Source organism: Chanodichthys erythropterus, chromosome 3 (genome assembly GCF_024489055.1).
Source record: "Chanodichthys erythropterus isolate Z2021 chromosome 3, ASM2448905v1, whole genome shotgun sequence".
Classification (NCBI taxonomy): Eukaryota; Metazoa; Chordata; class Actinopteri; order Cypriniformes; family Xenocyprididae; genus Chanodichthys; species Chanodichthys erythropterus.
In genome coordinates, this window is record NC_090223.1 from 44,777,550 (window position 1) to 44,797,014 (window position 19,465).

At 37.5% G+C, this 19,465-nt stretch overlaps 1 protein-coding gene across 4 annotated transcripts in view; it reads right to left on the reverse strand.

Annotated features, from left to right (window-relative positions):
• Positions 1-426: 426 nt before the first annotated feature.
• axin1 (axin 1) overlaps positions 427-19,465 on the reverse strand; it is a 44,667-nt gene continuing 25,628 nt past the window's right edge. For 3 of the 4 annotated variants that reach the window (XM_067382467.1, XM_067382465.1, XM_067382466.1), the window contains exons 5-11: positions 16,004-16,141; positions 12,607-13,154; positions 9,547-9,717; positions 9,118-9,366; positions 6,387-6,494; positions 5,609-5,758; positions 427-2,638 (exon numbers count right to left, since the gene is read on the reverse strand). In XM_067382467.1, the coding sequence (XP_067238568.1) occupies positions 2,512-2,638; positions 5,609-5,758; positions 6,387-6,494; positions 9,118-9,366; positions 9,547-9,717; positions 12,607-13,154; positions 16,004-16,141 (1,491 nt within the window). In that variant the 3' untranslated portion in view covers positions 427-2,511. The remainder of the gene's footprint in view (positions 2,639-5,608; positions 5,759-6,386; positions 6,495-9,117; positions 9,367-9,546; positions 9,718-12,606; positions 13,155-16,003; positions 16,142-19,465) is intronic. The other variant, XM_067382469.1, reaches the window with a different exon arrangement.

The window sequence follows — 19,465 nt, forward strand, 5'->3', positions numbered from 1 at the left end:
TACCGGTGTGAAGCGGGCTAAGACAAAAAGTCTTGAACGCTTATTTTATTAATTCAAAGTGTCAATAATTGATGTTAATTTATCTCATCCCCCCACTATTGCAGATTTTAGATGTTTTTAATAGTTTCTTTTATATAATGTGTCATAATTCAGTGTTTTTGTGGCACCTTAGCCATCGGCTGCAATGAGATACTGGCAAAGCTCAGGGAACTGTTGCTAGGAAACAAGAGCGCCATCATCTGTTTAATCTTTGTCAAACAAAATTAGGAAGTAATAAACTTCAAATTATTGCAGAAAGTCAACAAGCATGGAGAAAACAACCCAAATAATTACAAACACGTATAAATATATAATTTATACCGAAATTCGTACAAAAATGAACAAGAGAACTACACAATTCTTTTATTACATATCTTTATTGTCCAAAGTACCATAAAATGATAACTGTACAACTCGGCACACTTAAGCAGAACCAGGGCACTAAATATCCAAATTGGGTTGCTGGTTGTAGTTGAAGACACATTAAAAAAAAAAAAAATGTACATATTTACATAGAAAGACTTAAAGTGTGTTGATGCTCTTCGCATAGGAAACTAACAACAACAAAAAAGTTCTTAAGAAACTTAAAAACATAATGCAAGTCCCTGGTACTGGACACATGGAGTGAGGAGAGCAGACAGTGGATCAGAGATGAGAATGGTCAGAAAGGCACTCTGTGATGTCTATGTACAGGTCATCCATCATTCAGTGAGAGGAGCTCACATCCAGGCTATACACAGTAGTTAACTCTTTACATCCCAGTTGATAATTACACCGTAATTAAAATGAGTCAAAAACAAACATGAGAAATGTTCCATATTTTGCATCAAGTACCCATACTGTTCAAGTGGATGGAGAACTAAAATAATTGAATGGAGGAAAAAAGAAAAAAAAAAAACATGAAAAAACATTGACGACAATGGCAACTTAAATCTACACCGGGAATTTAAAATTTAAAAACTAGCATTAAGATGGGATGCTAGAAGAACAAAAAAGCGTTCTAACGTTACAGCACCACGTCTGGCTTGGTCTCGCCAGGCCTTCCCTAGCGGCTGGTACACCTCTCAGTGTTTCGTTACAACACACAGCCTGAAAACTCTCTGGAGGAGCTTCATTTTTGTTGCTGAAACAACGCAAATGGATTTTAAATCAGCTCCTGTGATAGATTGTTCTCTTTGGTGTTTCATGATCTCAACAAGGCAGACCACGTTAGGCTAAAACTACATTTTTTAAAACCATTCTGGCCAGGCACCACATTTAGCCGTGTTAAACTAAAAGGCTACAATTCTCTATCTGTTTCTTGTTCTGTAATACATTAAGGTAAGTGTAAACATGATCATTATATTGTCCAATGGCACTCGGTAGACGATGGACCCCAGGACGACCGGAACGTGGTGTCCTCTTCCAAAAGTCTCACATTCTCCTGCTCACAAACAGGCGTCAGTCAGCGCCGCTGTGGATCTTTACACACGCGAGCACCTGGAAAGCAACCTTACAGATTTTGGATATAAACTACAGACCTATAGTTGTTCCACTCAAAAATGTCGGGACATTCATCCTTTGCCCTCATATCATGCTGTGCGTGAAGAGGGGAGGGATTATGCATTATGCATGTCATGACATCACCGAAAGACACAGAGCAACGTGAAGGCATCGTCGTATAGGACTTTCGCTCGAAGCGATTCTCCTTTGACATCAATGCATAATGCAGTGAAAAAAGTGCAGCGCCGGCTGACTCCCCCCTCTCCGATGTGGACTGACTACAAACCGGTTTTATGAGTTAAAAGCACTTGGTAAAGCGTGGGTTATGATTTCCGCTCCTCCGTAACCGCAGCTTTGTGAAAACTACCACCGTTTCGGGTCAGGTTGATGCCGCAGCTTTGATATGGGTTAAACCGATTTCTCTTTTTTTTCCTTTTTTTAAATATTTAAATAGATATAAAACTTTCTCTTTTTCCTTTTAAACAGACAGTCTGTACATATCTGGTACCAGTACATATAAAATTACAAGAGTTGTTAAATTAGAAAGGATATGTTCCTTCTGATACGTCATATCAAAAATATGCAGCTTTAGTAAACATATTCTCATAGTACTTTTTTCTAGGCTAACTTTACATTGCTACATTACATTTTTCAGAGTTAGAAATATAGCAAAAGTGAGAGGACGCTGCCTCACGCTTTCGTCTCTGTGAGTCCAAGGGCTCTCCGTGCACAACGCAGTGATTTTGAGCACTGAGCAGCTGTTTGACTTGACTTTAAAAGTCATTGTGCAGAGGTAGAAGCCTCGGAGTAAATAGTGTACTTTCCACAGCAACCTTCCCTGTTCTGCACCTCTCGCTCTCCCGCACGTCCACGTATGCTGTACCAATCTCAGCACCTGCTCGCCGCTCCCTCTCCTTTTCCACATGCTGCTGCTGCTGCTGCTACTCTGCAGCCAGATTCCCTCTCTCCTCTTCTCCCTTCCTCCCAGTCTCAGTCGATCTTCTCGACTTTCCCGATGATCTTCTCCTCGAAGATGGGCAGGATGGCGTCGTCTTCACGTACCTCCTCGAACACCACTCCGCAGTCGAACTCGTCACTCACTTTCTTGAAATAATACCTGAGGTGTGGTGAGAGATAGTGATGGTTAACTATGGTCACTGAAGACCATATATACATATATATCTCAAAGTATACATCATTGTATAACAGTAGTGGATAAAAGTGATATCCAGAGGGGGGATTTGTTTAGGACCCAACAAGACTGATTAAGCCATCAACATGAGGAAAATATTTTATATATCTTAAACAAGGTTTCATTAGTTAACTACATTAGTTACCATGAACTAATAACGAACTGCACTTCTACGACATTTATTAATCTTTGTTAATGTCAACTTTTACTAAAACACAACTAAAATCAAAAGCTGTATTTGTTAACATTATTTAATGCACTGAATGAACTAACAATGAACTGCTGTATTTTTATTCACTAACATTAACAAAGATTAATAAATACTCAAATGTATTGCTTATGGTTAGTTCATGTTAGTTAATACATTAATGTTAACAAATGAGACCTTATTGTAAAGGGTTAACATTTTATTTTACTATACAAAAAAAAAAAACAAAAAAAAAAAACAATGTTAACAGGAAAATCATACATTGACGACAACTATCGGTTAATATTTGGTTGGTTCTCTCGTTTTTGCATGCGTTTATCATTTTTGTATGACAGCCTAGCCAAAAATTATGTCCGCACAATTTATGTTTTATTGCGTTATCACAAATTAAACAATTGACTTGAAGCACAACCACACAAAATTTGTTAAAGTTTTTAAATTATAATTGTTAATAATGTTTGAATGAAGGGTGAAAATGTCAGTTTTCCTACACTGGTCATACTTTGGCCACTACTAATATTATATATTATATATTATATTATATATATATATATATTATATATTATATTATATATATATATATATATATAGCCATTTTATATTGGAAATGAGTTTAAGAAACAGTTCATTCAAATATGAAAAAAAAAAAAAAAAGCGTCATAATTACTCACCCTCATAACTGATTTCTATTACAGAGATAATGCAAAATTGCACCCCATGCTATCCCTTTCAGTTGCAGAAAAGTTATTTAACATATTTGTTTTCTCTCTCATTGATTACTGTAATGCGCTTCTTGTTGGTGTTTCTAAGAATACTTTATATAATCTCTAGTTTTGAATTTTGAATGTACTGTAACTTTAGTCATATAGTGACGCTTTGAAGTCACTACACTGGCTACCAGTTAAAGGGTTAGTTCACCCAAAAATGAAAATTCAGTCATTAATAACTCACCCTCATGTTGTTCCACACCAGCAAGACCTTCATTATCTTCAGAACACAAATCAAGATATTTTTCATAAAATCCGATGGCTCAGTGAGGCTTGCATTGCCAGCAAGTTAATTAACACTTTCAGTGCCCAGAAAGCTACTGAAGACATATTTAAAACAGTTCATGTGACTACAGTGGTTCAACATTAATGTTATGAAGTGACAAGAATACTTTTTGTGCACCAAAATAACAAAACAGTGACTTTATTCAACAATATCTAGGGATGGCCGATTTCAAAACACTGCTTCATGAAGCTTCAAAGTTTTACAAATCTTTTGTTTTGAATCAGTGGTTCGGAGCATGTATCAAACTGCCAAATTTGCGTGATTTCAGTAAACGAGGCTTTGTTACATCATAAGTGTTTCAAAATTTCAGTTGTTCACCACTGGGGGGCGTGAAGTTTGATAATGGAAGTTTTGATTCACCCTCTGAACCACCGATTCGAAAAAACATTCGTAAAGCTTTGAAGCTTCATGAAGCAGTGTTTTGAAATCGCCCATCACAAGATATTGTTGAATAAAGTTGTTATTTTCATTTTTTGGTGCACAAAAAGTATTCTTGTCCCTTCATAACATTAAGGTTAAACCACTGTAGTCACATGAACTGTTTTAAATATGTCTTCAGTAGCTTTCTGGGCATTGAAAGTGTTAATTATCTTGCTGTCAATGCAGAACTCACTGAGCCATCAGATTTCTTCAAAAATATCTTAAATTGTGTTCTGAAGATGAACGAAGGTCTTACGCATGAGGAGCGACATGAGGGTGAGTAATTAATGACAGAATTTTCATTTTTGGGTGAACCAACCCTTTAAGTACAGAGTTGAATTTAACACCTTATATTTAGAAACTGAAGTCTTTGGTCTTCTCAGCAGGGTTTGTTGGTTGTCCATCAAACATGGTTATGTTCCATTAGGTGATAGAGCTTTTTTCTATAGTTGCTCCCAGGATGTGGGACCAGAACCTAGCTTCTTGTTGATTGTCGTAATCATTGCTGGTTTCTTGTTTATTTTAATCCACCTATGGCTTTTTGTTTGATTTATTTTGTCCATTACTTAACCTGTATTTTCTTATGCTGTAAAGCACTTTGAGAAGCTCTTTTAAGGGTGCTATAGAAAATTATTTTTATTATTGGAATATATTTTAAAATGTCATTTATTCCTGTGATCAAAGCTGAATTTTCAGCATCATTACTCCAGTCTTCACTGTCACATGATCCTTCAGAAATCATTCTAATATGATGATTTGATGATTTAGTTGTGCTGCTTAAAATTGTTGTAGAAACAACACTGATACATTTTCTCAAGATTTGATTAATAGAAAGTTCAAAAGAACAGCATTTATTTGAAAGAAATCTTTTGACATTATAAATATATTTCCTGTCACTTTTGACCAATTTGATGCGTCCTTGCTGAATAAAAGTATTAATTACTTTAAAAAAAAGGAAAAGAGAGAGAGACTTAAAAATAAAATGTGCAGGTTGTATGAACCAGTTCTATAATACTTTTATGCTGCTATTTTTGAAAGCTTGAAAGCTTCAGTCCTTTTTGTAAGTTTGGAACAACATGAGGGTGAGTAAATGACAGAATCTTCATTTTTGGGTGAACTATCCCTTGATCATCTAAACTAAACGCTACAGACAGTCCTCCAATACCAACTGATGCCAAGAACAAAAAAAAAAAAAAACAGTGCAGAAGATTTACCTGTAGCTCCCTTTCTTGGTAAGCAGCTCCTTGAACTGTCCCAGTGTGACGATCCTCCCTTTGACGGACGTCCTGTACGGGATGGGCTCTCCACAGAAGTAATAGGCCACGGTGATGTTCTCACAGGGCTGCTTCTTCATATTCTTATGCCTGCAAATGAACCGAAAGGCACTTGAAAAACAAACCACAGCATTTATTCCATAATAAGATGAGATAAAATGGTGTGTTTTGCTTTTATAACAACAAAATGAGAAATATGATGTCCCGAAATTATGTCTGGAGCAGAGCAGTATTTGAAAGGTTCTTGTATGTACTCTGCTGGGTTTGAAGTGGGCACGAGTGCTGGTGGGCAGCAGAGGACTGGTTTACTGTTGCCAAGTAAAACGAATTCCAGATGTCTGACAAATGTTTCTCAGAAAAAAAAAAAAAAAAAAAAAAAATTGGCACTGTTGTGCCGCTTTCATCTCATCCACACTAAAGCTTTGATGTCACTAAACTGCATATCTGCATTAGCAGCAGGCGCACATCCACATCCCCTCGCTCTCCTACAGCTGATCAGTGGTTAATACACCAGAGCAACACTTCACTGCAATCAAATCAGCGAGGAACTATGTGCTAAGACTGGTCAGTCTATATTATACTGTCAAAAGCTACACACAGAAGCGTTAGTGAACTACATGAAGGCACAGCCCTGACAAACACATGCAGGTGCATGTATCGGTAGCATGGGATGGTGAAAGGAAGGGCTACGCTCTATGAAGAAGTATCAGGAACATACTCTGACTCGGAGAGCTCCGTGTCGGAGACGGCAGGCACCACACTGAGCGTGGGAAAAAGAGCGGGCCTGACAGCGGTGCGACCCCTCTGGATCACCTCCATCACATACCTGAGGAACAACCCCAAGTTAGACACACCAGCTGCGGTTGCAGGCTCACATCGCCTCATTACACGCATTCAACCTCAGCCAGACACAATGTGTGCGGGAACATGTCGACTAATAGGAGGGCGGGGAAGAGGAGGCAGCCCTGCATTGTGCATTATGGGTAATAGATGGGTCACTGACAGACATCCAATAGAAAGGAACATTTTAAGTAAAAAAATAGTTAATGACTCTAAACATGTCAAGTGGTGGAATCAGCAAGAGAAACCTAACATTTTTTTCCTTACACCTCGAATACATGCAAATCTAACTATCATTATTTTCAATAAAAAGTTAGGAAGGCAGAAAGTTGAGGAGTCACACCACATGACCGGACGGGGTGAGCTTCGGCTTGTCACTGGCCTTGACACATGTCATGAGGGTTTAAAGGGGTCCTTTCTATGACATTTCCTGTTTTGTTTTTCCTTGCTTGTTTCAGGACATTGGTCTAACCGCAAGTTTGAGTTGGTGTTTTTCTTTAAATATAGACCCCTTAATCGCCTACGTCACTGTGACGTCACCGCCCTAGCTGGAGGCAAAACATAAATAAGAACTAATAGCGGGCGCGCTAAAAGTTTGAGGTTTTGACTTTAAAATGTCTCTCTTGTTGTGTTTTTGGCTGCCAGAATAGAAGGAACAGGACTTTTGGTTCAAAACTAAAGTTTTACCAGATCCCGGCAGACATTCCTTCACAGAAATCAAAAAGATAATTGTGGTTGAATGCAATACGGCGTACAGACTGGATCGAGACGATCATAAATAATACTCGTGTTTGCAGTGCACACTTCATATCAGGTAAAATAATCGATGCATATGTAATGGTGTGTTGGTTTTATCAGTACAAATCAGCAAGTTTCTGTTTTATAGGTGAAAAGTTGCCAACTTTCAGCACACAAGCTAGCTTAAATTTTAAACAAACATACAGCGATAGATGTGTGTGCCATCCTCTGAATGGTCTCTTAAAATAATCCACATTGCTAGCCATAATCATAGTTAGCCCAGCATTAGGTTACATTAGACAATAAGACTTGACAAAAGTCCCCGAACCACCCGAAAGTAATTCATATGTTGTCTAGGAAATATCCAAAACTTAAGTTAATTTACAAAAATAACTGTCACGGTCCCGCAGAGTCAGTGACTGTACATATTCGGACAGTTCTGAACCTTCTTCTGCATCTATGTTTAATAAATCCCTCCTAAAACATGCTAGCTTACGCTTGTCAACAGAGTCCAGCGTCTCTTTTTGCCTCCAGCTAAGCCCCGCCCACCAGGAAACGGTGCAATGTTTACAAACATTTAAGGGGTCTATTTATGTCAAAGTTGTGCTGTCAACGTTAACGCATGCGATTAATTTTTTTCCAGTTTAACGCATTAAAAATATTTAATGCAATTAACGCAGCATTCGTTTTTTTTCTAGTCATCCTTTGACTAGCGTTACAATATATGATCACGCTCTTATTCATGCAAATGCTTTTAAACAATTTAAACTCGCCAAAAGAGAATGCGCAGCCAGAATCGAGTTCCCTTTTGCGATTGAACACAATAATGCCAAAAGTGTCCTTTTGTCAAGTATCCTTTTAAGAGTAGCCTTGAATGAGTTAAATAAAGTCTTAAACGAAAGTACAGAGATGTGATAAAGTGGGATGCGTGTGAGATCCGTGTCAAGTGCAGCAGTGGCAGATCTTAAAGCGACAGCAGCCAATGCTGTCTGTCATTAAAGATAATCAAACAATAAAGGAAACAGAAAATTACTCATTGCTCTTGACTAAAGAATTTTGTAGCTTTAATGAGGATTAATCTATATTCAATTTAGGCTATAAATTATGCATTGCAGACTGTTTGATAACTTTATTCAATTTCTGTATATTTCCTATCTGTTAGGTAGGAAAGGCACAGATAAATATGACTTATTTTGTGAGGATTGCTTTAAGTTCACTTAAATGTAAAGTTTTCATATTTTTGAAGACTAATTCATGTTAAAAATTTGATCGCTTTCAATTACACTAATGTTAAATGTCTATAATTCATTTTTAAAATATGGGGGAGGATCTTTTTCATCAAGACATCAGTAAATGCACTAATATCAGTGATACTGGCCTTCATTCATAAAAAGATGCCATTAAACAAATATTTAAAACACTGTCTTTGCTGTTTCTACATTAATTTCGAGTTAACTGTGAAATTACATTATAAAATATATTAAAAAAATAACTTGCAATTAATCAGAAAAAATGATTAATATAGTTATTTTAATCGATTGACAGCACTAATTTTAACAAATCTAAAACAATTTAAGATTTAAACAGGAAAAAAAAAAAAAAAACACTTTACAAACTTTAGACTTAGTATTTGTTCAAAGTCCATGTCTAAAGTTTCACGCTGACATTTTTGATGTTATGCTCCCCCCAAAAATATCAAAATTAATTTTAAATTCAGAAACTAAAAACAAAGTTTATTAAGTGCTTTTGATTTTTGAAAATAGTGTCACTGACCCAAAGGCAAATTACATGTGATTATTTTCATGCATTAACAAATCAGGCCACCGTGTTTCCTATATGAATTATGATCTTCCATGAATGTGTCCCCTCACCTCTGCTTGGCCTGCAGCGTTCCAGACTTCCTCCTCTCTTCCTCAAGCCGCCTGCGCGCCTCTTCCAGCTGTGTGAGAGGGTTGGGGGCTGGGTTGGGGGGCATGGTTGGGTCCTGGATGAAGGGATGGGAGGGCTGCACGTTATTGCGGAGCTGAGCGGTCACCCAAGGGTGCACAGCCCCCGGCCGTTCCACCGAACTTGGCCTCGACACCTCGTGACTCTGAGCTTTCTTGGAGCCGGAGATGCTGCTAAGGAACAAGCAAGATCAAAAGAGCTTTTACATGATTCCCATCAAAAAACAGTGGTATGTTACAATTTTGCATCATTTCTAACACAACTATCTGAAAAGATGGTCAGTGGTCAACCTTTCATAGTGTATAAATCTAGAGAATGTAAAACATTAATCAATAATGAAGATGGTTTCTCACCCGTAAGGGCTCCTCTTATAGCGCCCAGCTTCCTTCTCACCCTCCATCATCCACTGCAGTATCTTCTGGTTCCTCTCCAGATCATCAGTGGGCAAGGGTTCTCGCATCTCAAAGGTTCGACCATCTTCTCCTTTTCTGACCGGCCGCTTTGACATCGTGCTGCCTTTACTGCTACAGTGAGACACAAGAACATCAAAATCACTGAAGCTGTTGAGATAAATGGCTTCACTAGATACATTTCCAAAATACACCATAATTCAAAAGTTTGGGGGCAGCAAGATTTTTTTTTTAATAAATACTGTCCCTTTTGTTCACTTCAATCCTTGCTGAATAAAAGTAAAGACATTAATAATATTACAAAAAAATTCCATTTCAAATAAATGCTGTACTTTTGAACTTCCTATTCATCAAAGTATCCTGAAAAAAGTATCAAGATTCCCAAAAATACATTAAGCAGAACCCTCGTTTTGAACATTGAACATAAGAAATATTTCTTGAGCATCAAATCATTTTATTACAATGATTTCTGAAGGATCATGTGACACTGAAAAATGGAGTATTGATGCTGAAAACACAGCTTTGTTCACAGGAATAAATTACATTTTAAAATATAGCTGCAAGCAGCAATTACGGGGCCAAGCACAAAAACGGCACAAGAAGCCAGCCAACATGGCCGTGAGCATCAGACCAACAGCAGCAGTGAGCAATTAGAAAAAAAAGATATTAGCATTTTTGTCAAGTTTGTTATAACTTTTGAGCACGAGGTGGCGCTGGTCCGAAACTTCTCAGGCTGCTTCAGGGCATTGTCCTGATGACCCATACCAAATTAATGAATTTTGGTCAAACCCATCAGAAGTTATAAGCAAAAATAGCCATTTTTCATATCTCCACTCCAGTAGGTGGCGCTGCGCCGAAACACTGTATGATGCATCAGGTCATGCTTGTGATGACACGTACCAAGTTTGGTCTGAATATGTCAAAGCATTGTAGAGATACAGCTTCAAGAGTAATTTTTGCATCATCTCTCAAATTCTTTGCTCCGGTATACGAAAACGGTTTGACTTATCAACTTGAAATCCATAACTTTTTGTCGGCATGGTCTGAAGATGATACGGTTCAATTTTGGTGAAAATCGGAGCAAAGGTCTAGGAGGAGTTTGAAAAAGTAGGTTTTTTAAAGAAAAACAATATGGCGGACAGGAAGTTCAGCTGAATATGGCAAATTTGATATCTATGTTCTCAGCATGACCCAAGGAATCTATTGAGACCAGTTTCATTACAATCGGTAGATATTATCAAAAGTTATTAGCATTTTTGTCAATTTTGTTATAACTTTTGACCACAAGGTGGTGCTGGTCCGAAACTTCTCAGGCTGCTTCAGGGCATTGTCCTGATGAACCATACCAAATTTATGAATTTTGGTCAAACCCATCAGAAGTTATAAGCAAAAACAGCCATTTTTCATATCTCCACTCCAGTAGGTGGCGCTGTGCTGAAACATTGTATGATGCCTCAGGTCATGCTTGTGATGACACATACCAAGTTTGGTCTGAATATGATAAAGCATTGCAGAGATACAGCTTCAAGAGTCATTTTTGCATCATGCCTCAAATTCGTTGCTCTGGTATACGAAAACGGTTTGACTTATCGACTTGAAATCCATAACTTTTTGTCAGCATGGTCTGAAGATGATACGGTTCGATTTTGGTGAAAATCGGAGCAACGGTCTAGGAGGAGTTCGAAAAAGTAGGTTTTTAAAGAAAAACAATATGGCGGACAGGAAGTTCAGCTGACTATGGAAAGTTTGATATCTATGTTCTCAGCATGACCCAAGGAATCTACTGAAAACAGTTTCATTACAATCGGTTAATATAGTCAAAAGTTATTAGCATTTTTGTAAATTTTGTTATAACTTTTGACCACAAGGTGGCGCTGGTCCTAAACTTGGTATGCTCCTTCAGGGCATTGTGCTGATGACCCATACCGAGTTTCATAACGATACGCTAATGCGTTCGTAAAATACAGCATTTTAGCACCAAATTTAAAATGGCCGACGGCCAAAATGTCCAATATGGGAAAATTGGATATCATTCGACTCGGCATGATTCCCCGAATCCAACGAGACCAAATTCATGATTTTTGGCCAAACCCATCAGAAGTTATAAGTAAAAATAGACATTTTTCATATCTCCGCACCACTAGGTGGCGCTGCGCCAAACGCTTCATGTTGCCTCAGGTCATGCTTGTGATGACAGTTACCAAGTTTGGTCTGAATACGATAAAGCGTTGCGGAGATACAGCCTTATGTCTATTTTCGCAAGCACTACGTACAATTCGTTTGCGTGTTTTTCGAAAACGGTTTGAGAAATCAACTTGAATTCCATAACATTTTGTCGGCATGGTCTGAAGATGATCTGGTTCAATTTTCGTGAAAATTGGAGTAACGGCCTAGGAGGAGTTCGAAAAAGTACGTTTTTCAGAAAATTCAAAATGGCGGAAAAATTTTCATGACGGAAAATGACGTCATATGGTGCAATCGATTCGTCTTGACCCAAGGAATCAGAGGAAAAAAGAATTTTGTTTCTAGCCCTTATGGTTCAAAAGTTATTAACATAAACATAAGTGCAACTTTGGACAGCTGATGGCGCTAGAGGGATTGAGTTAGAGACTCCAAATTTGCTATGGACAAAGGTCAGACTGTCCTCTAACTGTGTGCCAAATTTCACAACTTTCCCGCAAGCGGTTCTATGGGCTGCCATAGACTTCAAGAGCGGAAGAAGAAGCGGAAGAATAATAATAAGCGTACGGAACGCCAACAATAACAATAGGTGCCTAAGCACCTTCGGTGCTTGGCCCCTAAATATATCCAATAAAAAAAAAAAAAACAGTTATTTTAAATTATATTTTACAATATTACTGTTTTTGAGTGTAGTTTTGATCAAGTAAATGCAGCCTTGGTGAGCAAAAGGGACTTTCCAGAAACATTAAAAAAGTCTTCACCAACACCAAACTTTTGAATGGTAGTGTATATATATCTGATAAAAGCCACTGAGACACATACCCATAACCCATGGGGTCCATGCCGTTGGGACCGACACTCATTCCATCTGCATAGTTGCGTGACTTGGATCCATAGTGGTGTTGCTCCATATTCCAGGCTAAGCCCCCGTGCATCTTCATAGCTTCCGCCTCCACCTGTTCTTTGGGCTTTCCCCCCGTGGCATAGTGTGTGTGGTGAATGTGTTTGTGATGGTGCAGGTGCGCCGCCTCACCCTTCGGACCCAGCCGAGGCTGGTGCTTGCCTTGGCCACCAGACAGCGGCATCATCAGTCCGGGAATCTTGCCAGCGGGCAGCCCGTCTGGGGAGCGGGACTTTGGAGAATGGCGGCCCGTGCCCGGAGATTGACAGCCGGGTGTTTTCATGACACGCTGCACATGCTCATCAAGGATGCTCTCTGGGTTTTCCTCATGTGCATCCCGTAGCTGCAGCCCGTTGTAGCTCATTTCAGAGTAGCGACCGCCATAATGCTGCATGTGGATCGCAGGGGGAATCCTGTGATTGGCCAGGGAGGGGGCGGTGGAAATGTCTGCATCGTCACCTTCTTCTTCCTACAGGACAGAGAGATTATTCAATAATGACAAGATTTTTTCAAAATCTCAGATGTTTAGTATGAACTGGATCAGTAAAAAAAAGAAAATGAAAAATTATGTCATATATATATATATATATATATATATATATATGTGTCAGGTGAGCAATTCTATTGCAGAAAACAATAGGCTGTAGAATCACAGTGCAGTAACGTGTTTAAACCAGCAGATGTCATACTTTCAAACTTCTATTGATAGGCATTTGTTATAGTCACATTCAAAGCACACAATGACCTGAAAAAGAGCCATGAGAGAATTCTCATATTGCTCAAAACAAGACTTTAATATTAATTTTAAATTGCACAAATATTTCTGGACAACCACGGACCGCTCTAAATCAGATTATAAATAATTTGACATGTCTGTTTCCTTAAAATTTAGTAACACTTAATATTTTACTTGAGGATTTGTTCCACCCTTCCCTGATTTTGATTTTACTGGCAAACAACACTGAATTGTCTTTTGAAAAATTTAGTTTCAGTCATAGTCTGGTGACTAAATTACATTTTAGTCACATTCTGTATTGTTACTTTGAGTTTTTTAGATGGTAGTTTTGTCTATGAAAACAGTCATGACCTAAATGTAATTAAACTATAATTGTGTTTCCACACCACAAACTCTGCATTGTTACAGGCTAATTACGGGATAGAATATATTTAATCTGAATAGTATCCAACATATTGTAGCTTCTGACTGAGTTGTTTCTGACTGTTTTCCCCATATAATTAAGTTGTGTACGTGTATAACCATTTTAAGCAATACTAATTTAATAATAATTTAAAAAATCGTAAAATTCACAATATTACAGAATATTTCACAATATTTCAGTTTTATTTGATCAAAATGCAGCTTTAATAGCATAATGTAAAAAAAAAATTAGCGTATGTATTCTCTTTAATCTGTTAACAACACAGGTACATTTTATGTTTATTTTAGGGCTGCACAATATATCAGAATTATCAAAATATTGTAAATGTACATATCGCGACATGCATATCACAACGGCATGCGATATATGAATGATTTAAGTAGGTTACTACAAAACATTGCGATCCCTTCAGTTCTCTTTTGCGCCTTATTGCACTCAAATGGTCAAATACACACACTGTTATGTCAAAATGTCTGTCTTGGTGACTTGAGAGTCTTAAGTGAACGTTATCAGTTGTGAAAAAAAAAATCTAATGCGTTTCAGTAGGATCTGTGGCTATGCATTAGGTTTTAAAGGAACAGTAGCCTAATACAGTAAACCTGCTGCTGTCTGTCAAACAACAAAAGATAAAGAGAAGTTCACTCACTGCTCTTGACTGAATAACGTTTGAAGCTTTATTATGAATCAATGTATATTTAATTCATGTGAAAACTATGCAGTGCTTTAGATTTACATTTGATCATTCAGTTTCTGTATTGTTTCTTGACTGCTATTTCAAGTAAGAATTTGTCCTATTGTTTGTAGTTCTTATTTTTTAATAACAAAGGTAAATTAAAAATGACAAATACAACTAATCGTCCACTCCTAGTTTCAGGTGTTTTTGTTTACCTGGATGTTCTCGATGTTAAGATTTAGGTTGATATAACTATATCATCGTTCAAAGAGTTTCTTCATTTGTTTACATTGATGTTAAATTGACATTGACCAGTGTTTTAGCATTACTTAAAAAGTAATGTCACAAATCTGACACTTTCAGAAGTTGTAGTGATGATTTCTTTTCCCAGCAAGAATGTGAAACATATTGGTTCTATAATTTTTAATTTTTAAATATAATTTAAATTGATTTTACACAAAGCAATATTGTATCACATATTGAATATCACATTATTTAACAAGGTATCGCATATTGCACAGCCCTAGTTTACTTCAATCAAATTTCCTTCATCAAATGCGCCTTTTCATTTGGTTGTCTTCTCATTTTCATAATGGAGAAAGTCAATAAAACCAAAGCCACAGCAATGCTTTGATTCTCTCTCCAGGTAGAAGTCCAAGGAGATAAGGAATTCTGAGGATTTGGCTCATGCATAATTTTATTTTTACTGAACAGCTGTGCAGGTCAGCACTTTGGATGATCTTTGACAGATCATGCCAAAAAAAGGAGACGAGGTGGGAGACACAAGACAAATTCTACCGCAATGCGCAAACCATCCAACTTTCAAAGCGCCGATTCAACCTCTAAAAACTGAAAATGGTGATTTTAGAGTTTATTCAGACTGGTCAAGGCTCAGTTGCTGGCAAAAACATGTCAGAGTCCATCCTGCTCAGTGGACCAAAGAGAGCTAGAGCTGTATATAGAAGACAGCAGCTCAGCTGATAGGTACAGAAAACTTAAATCAGGTTTGCTGAAAGCCAAGGTGCCGATGAGAATATCAATTAAGAGACAAATGACGTTCCTCCTTCGGCTCTTAATAACTCAAAGTCACTGTTCTGTGACGGAAGTTCCTCTTACAGGAGGCCAAACTACATAAATAATCTGCCTTGAGACTTAACACCTGGCTTTGAGTCGGAAAAAAGATTCCCATTTGCGGTGTGCGCGAGCATTTCTTCACGCCCCGGCTGACTTCAAACAAAGTCATTACACTGAGGCAGACTAGCAAGTAGCTCAATCTCGGCAGGTGAATCAACTGACACTGAACAGAAAGACGAAAGAAATGAGCAGAGTCCCCTTGATAAGACAGGAAGTCTTTAGAACACATCCGACTGTGTCACTCGTGATGAGAAACGGTTCAGAACTCAGGTGTTTGATCTATCTACTATAGCTCAAAATAATACAGTAGTGATGTGACGATTCCCTGGCATGTTTGGATGCTCTGCTCACCAGTCGAACCCTCTTGAGCCGCTCCTCCAGTTTTTCTTGCGCCTCACGTTCCCTCAGCACCCCCTCCAGCCTGCTGATCAGCTCCGCCGCAAACTTCTCCGGCTCAACGTGAATATCCTTTGGCATCCGGTTTGTGCGCTGATGGGAAAAAGACAATGTGAGTCGGTACTCAAGGTCACCATTCACATTCAATATAATGCTTTTAAAAAACAAACTACAGCTGCTGATTACACAGGTATGTGAAGAGAACAATATCACATGACAATATTACTATATAATACAATATTGAAAGCAGAAGAACTAGACAGACAAAGACATATTTGGATAATGTGCTACTGAGAATTAATGCACCGATTCTGTCCACACACACACACACACACACACACACACACACACACACACACACACACACACACACACACACACACACACACACACTACAGTTTTAGTGTAAAAGCATCAGCTTAAAAGGACTTAAAGGATAGCAAGCTATAATACATCTTCGCTAGTGCAATACAATGCCATTGATATTACTTTTGTCGAAAACAGGACCATTAAAACAGGTCAAATGGTTGCAGGAATGTGATCAGCTAAAGACAAAAAGAAGATGGTTTGGAAGATGGGAATATGGTTAGCGAAAATTATAATCGACTCAAACAGAACTTGCAGAGTAGCATTTACTGTGAATCAAGGCTGAAAATGAGCAGTGCTGTGCTTTGGCTTTATTCTGAAACATACAGTGCGTGAGACTATTTATTTATATAATTACATCACAACAGGCGTGATTTGATGATCGCACTTAGCCATATCACATTCTCACCTCCATGCATTGTCAAAGTTCATTAAAAAAAAAAAAAAAAAAAAGTCAAATTTTTTTTTTTTTTTTTTTTTAAATGTGGTTGTCACAGAGAAAGTATTTTATATTTAATGTTTAGTGTCTAAAATCAAACTGGTGTGATTTAAATAAACTTCCATTCGGTGCCTCACTACTGAAAATCCTAACCTTTTTAAATCAAAGAGTATGATTTAACGTACTTGGATAACATCTAAAGATCGCATCTTGCGACCAAACGTAATGTAAATAAATGTAAATCTAAATGTAAAAAAAAACATTATTTATAATCTAACCTGATATTACATGTAGTACAACACCAAAAGAAAGGCCACAATTAAATTCTGTACTATAGGTAAAGGAAAGAAACTATTTTTTTTAATACACTACAGTTCAAAAGTTTGGAGGTCGGTAAGATTTCTTAATGCTTTTGAAAATACTCTTCTGCTCACCAAGACTGCATTTATTTGATCAAAAATACAGTAAAAACAGTAATATTGTGAAAGATTATTCCAGTTATTGTAAAGCTGAATTTTCAGCAGCCATTACTTCAGTCTTCAGTATCATGTGATCCTTATAAATAATTTTGAAAACATGTGCTGCTTAATATTTTTGTGCAAACCATGATAGATTTTTTCAGGATTCTTTGATGAATTATATATAAAAAAAAAAAAAAAAAAAAAAAAAACAGTATTTATTTTAAATGAATCTCAATTGAAACACTTTACTTTCACTTTTTATGAATTTAGTGCATTCTTGCTTAAAGTATCAACATAAATATAAATACAATTAAATTATTTTTAATAATAATAAAAATATTTTTAACTAACTCCAAACTTTTGAAGTTTAGTTTACTTTTAAAGGTAAATGTACATTCCTCACAGTCTATGCACGTCTTCGGATAATTTTGGGAACTTTAAAACTGAAAATAATGTAAAGTATTAAGTGAACTACACAAGTCCTCCTCTAGCACAATAATCCCATGTCCTACCAGAATTAGGCCCTATTTGAAACCATAGCAGAGGAAAAAAACAGGGAAGAGGAAGCAGTCAGAAAACATACAACCGAACATGAGAAAAGGTTAAACACTCCAAAAATCAATCCACCTTCACATCTTACACTTGGAACATGAACCCAAAACTTATAACAAAGAGCTGACTATCAGATAATCTCTCTTCATCTGAGAAGATTATGTGGCACAGGGGACAGCTGCATTGTACCATTTTCTCTTCTAAAACCAATGAAACTCCAAACAACAGACATCCAGGAAATGTATTATTCCAGAAGTCTGGAAAGAGAAAGAGAGAGAGATGGGGGAGGACACATGAAGAAATATAGTTGCAGGCAGTGCCTGGACAAGGTCCAACAAAACCCTTACAGGAGCCGTTAAAATTTTGATTACAGGGCCAAATCTGATCTAAAGTCTGTTTCAGCTTTCTTTGTTCTGGCCTTCTGTTTGCTTAAGATTCATCAGTCTCCTCCACAGCCCACACGGTTACATGCCCAGTGGAACTGCAGAATCTGTCAAGTCTTGACAAGGCGTTTTGGTTACTAACACTGCCTCCCTGCCGCAGACCACGCTTACAGAATATGAGAGAGCCTTTTAAACTTAACAGAGACAGAACGGGAGAATGCAACCAAAGGGGAAAAAAAAAAATATATATAAGCGAGAGAGTGTTAAAGGTTTAGAACCATAAACATAGTGTGAATGTAACGTACAACACAAGAAAACTTGAGATGTAGCAATAAGAATTAAAGGTCAAAGGTTCAGCTAAAATATAAAAATTCTATCATTTACTTAATGTTGTTCTAAATCCATATACTGTTCTTTAAATCCACTGAACAAGAAAGCAGATGTTAGGCAACTCTTTCAATCTGCTCTTTTTCATACAATGAATCTTAACTGAAGAACAGGCAAAAATTTGTCATTTTTCACACTTAAATATCATTTGTGTGATTTGAATAAACACTACCATTGTTTGGGAGATATATATATAAAGGATGTGCCCAATGCCTAAATCTGAATTCAGAAAGGCACGGAAAACGAATAACTAGAGTTGTCAAAAGTACCGACTTCGGTACCAATCGGTAATGAAATTTTAAAAATGTGATGCTTTGAGCGCTGTTGAGTGGATTCGTAAACACCTCTGATTGGTCATTGTGTTCACGACTCATCAGATATGTCTGTGATTGGCTACAATGATCAACGCACGGGAGCATCTGAAAGCACGTGACTTCCATAGACTTTTGAATTTGAAAGCGGGAGCGTTTGAAAGCAAGCATCCATCGCAGACCAGTCCGCTAACAGATGCCTGCTTTCAAACGCTCCCGCTTCCAAAACGTGTGTATCTGTGTAAGTGCTCGGTGAAGAGCGTCATTGATGACTATTTACAACATTTTTGAAGCGTTGATCTTTGAAGCCAATCACAGACATATCTGATGAGCCGTGAACACAATGACCAATCAGAGGTGTTTACGAATCCGCACAACAGCGCTCAAAGCATCACATTTTTAAAATTCGAGTTCCGACTAGGTACTGAAGTCGGTACTTTTGACAACTCTATGAATAACACATTCTATAGAGCACCTAAAGGGACATAGTTAGGCTTTCATCAGTCGTTGGTTAGATT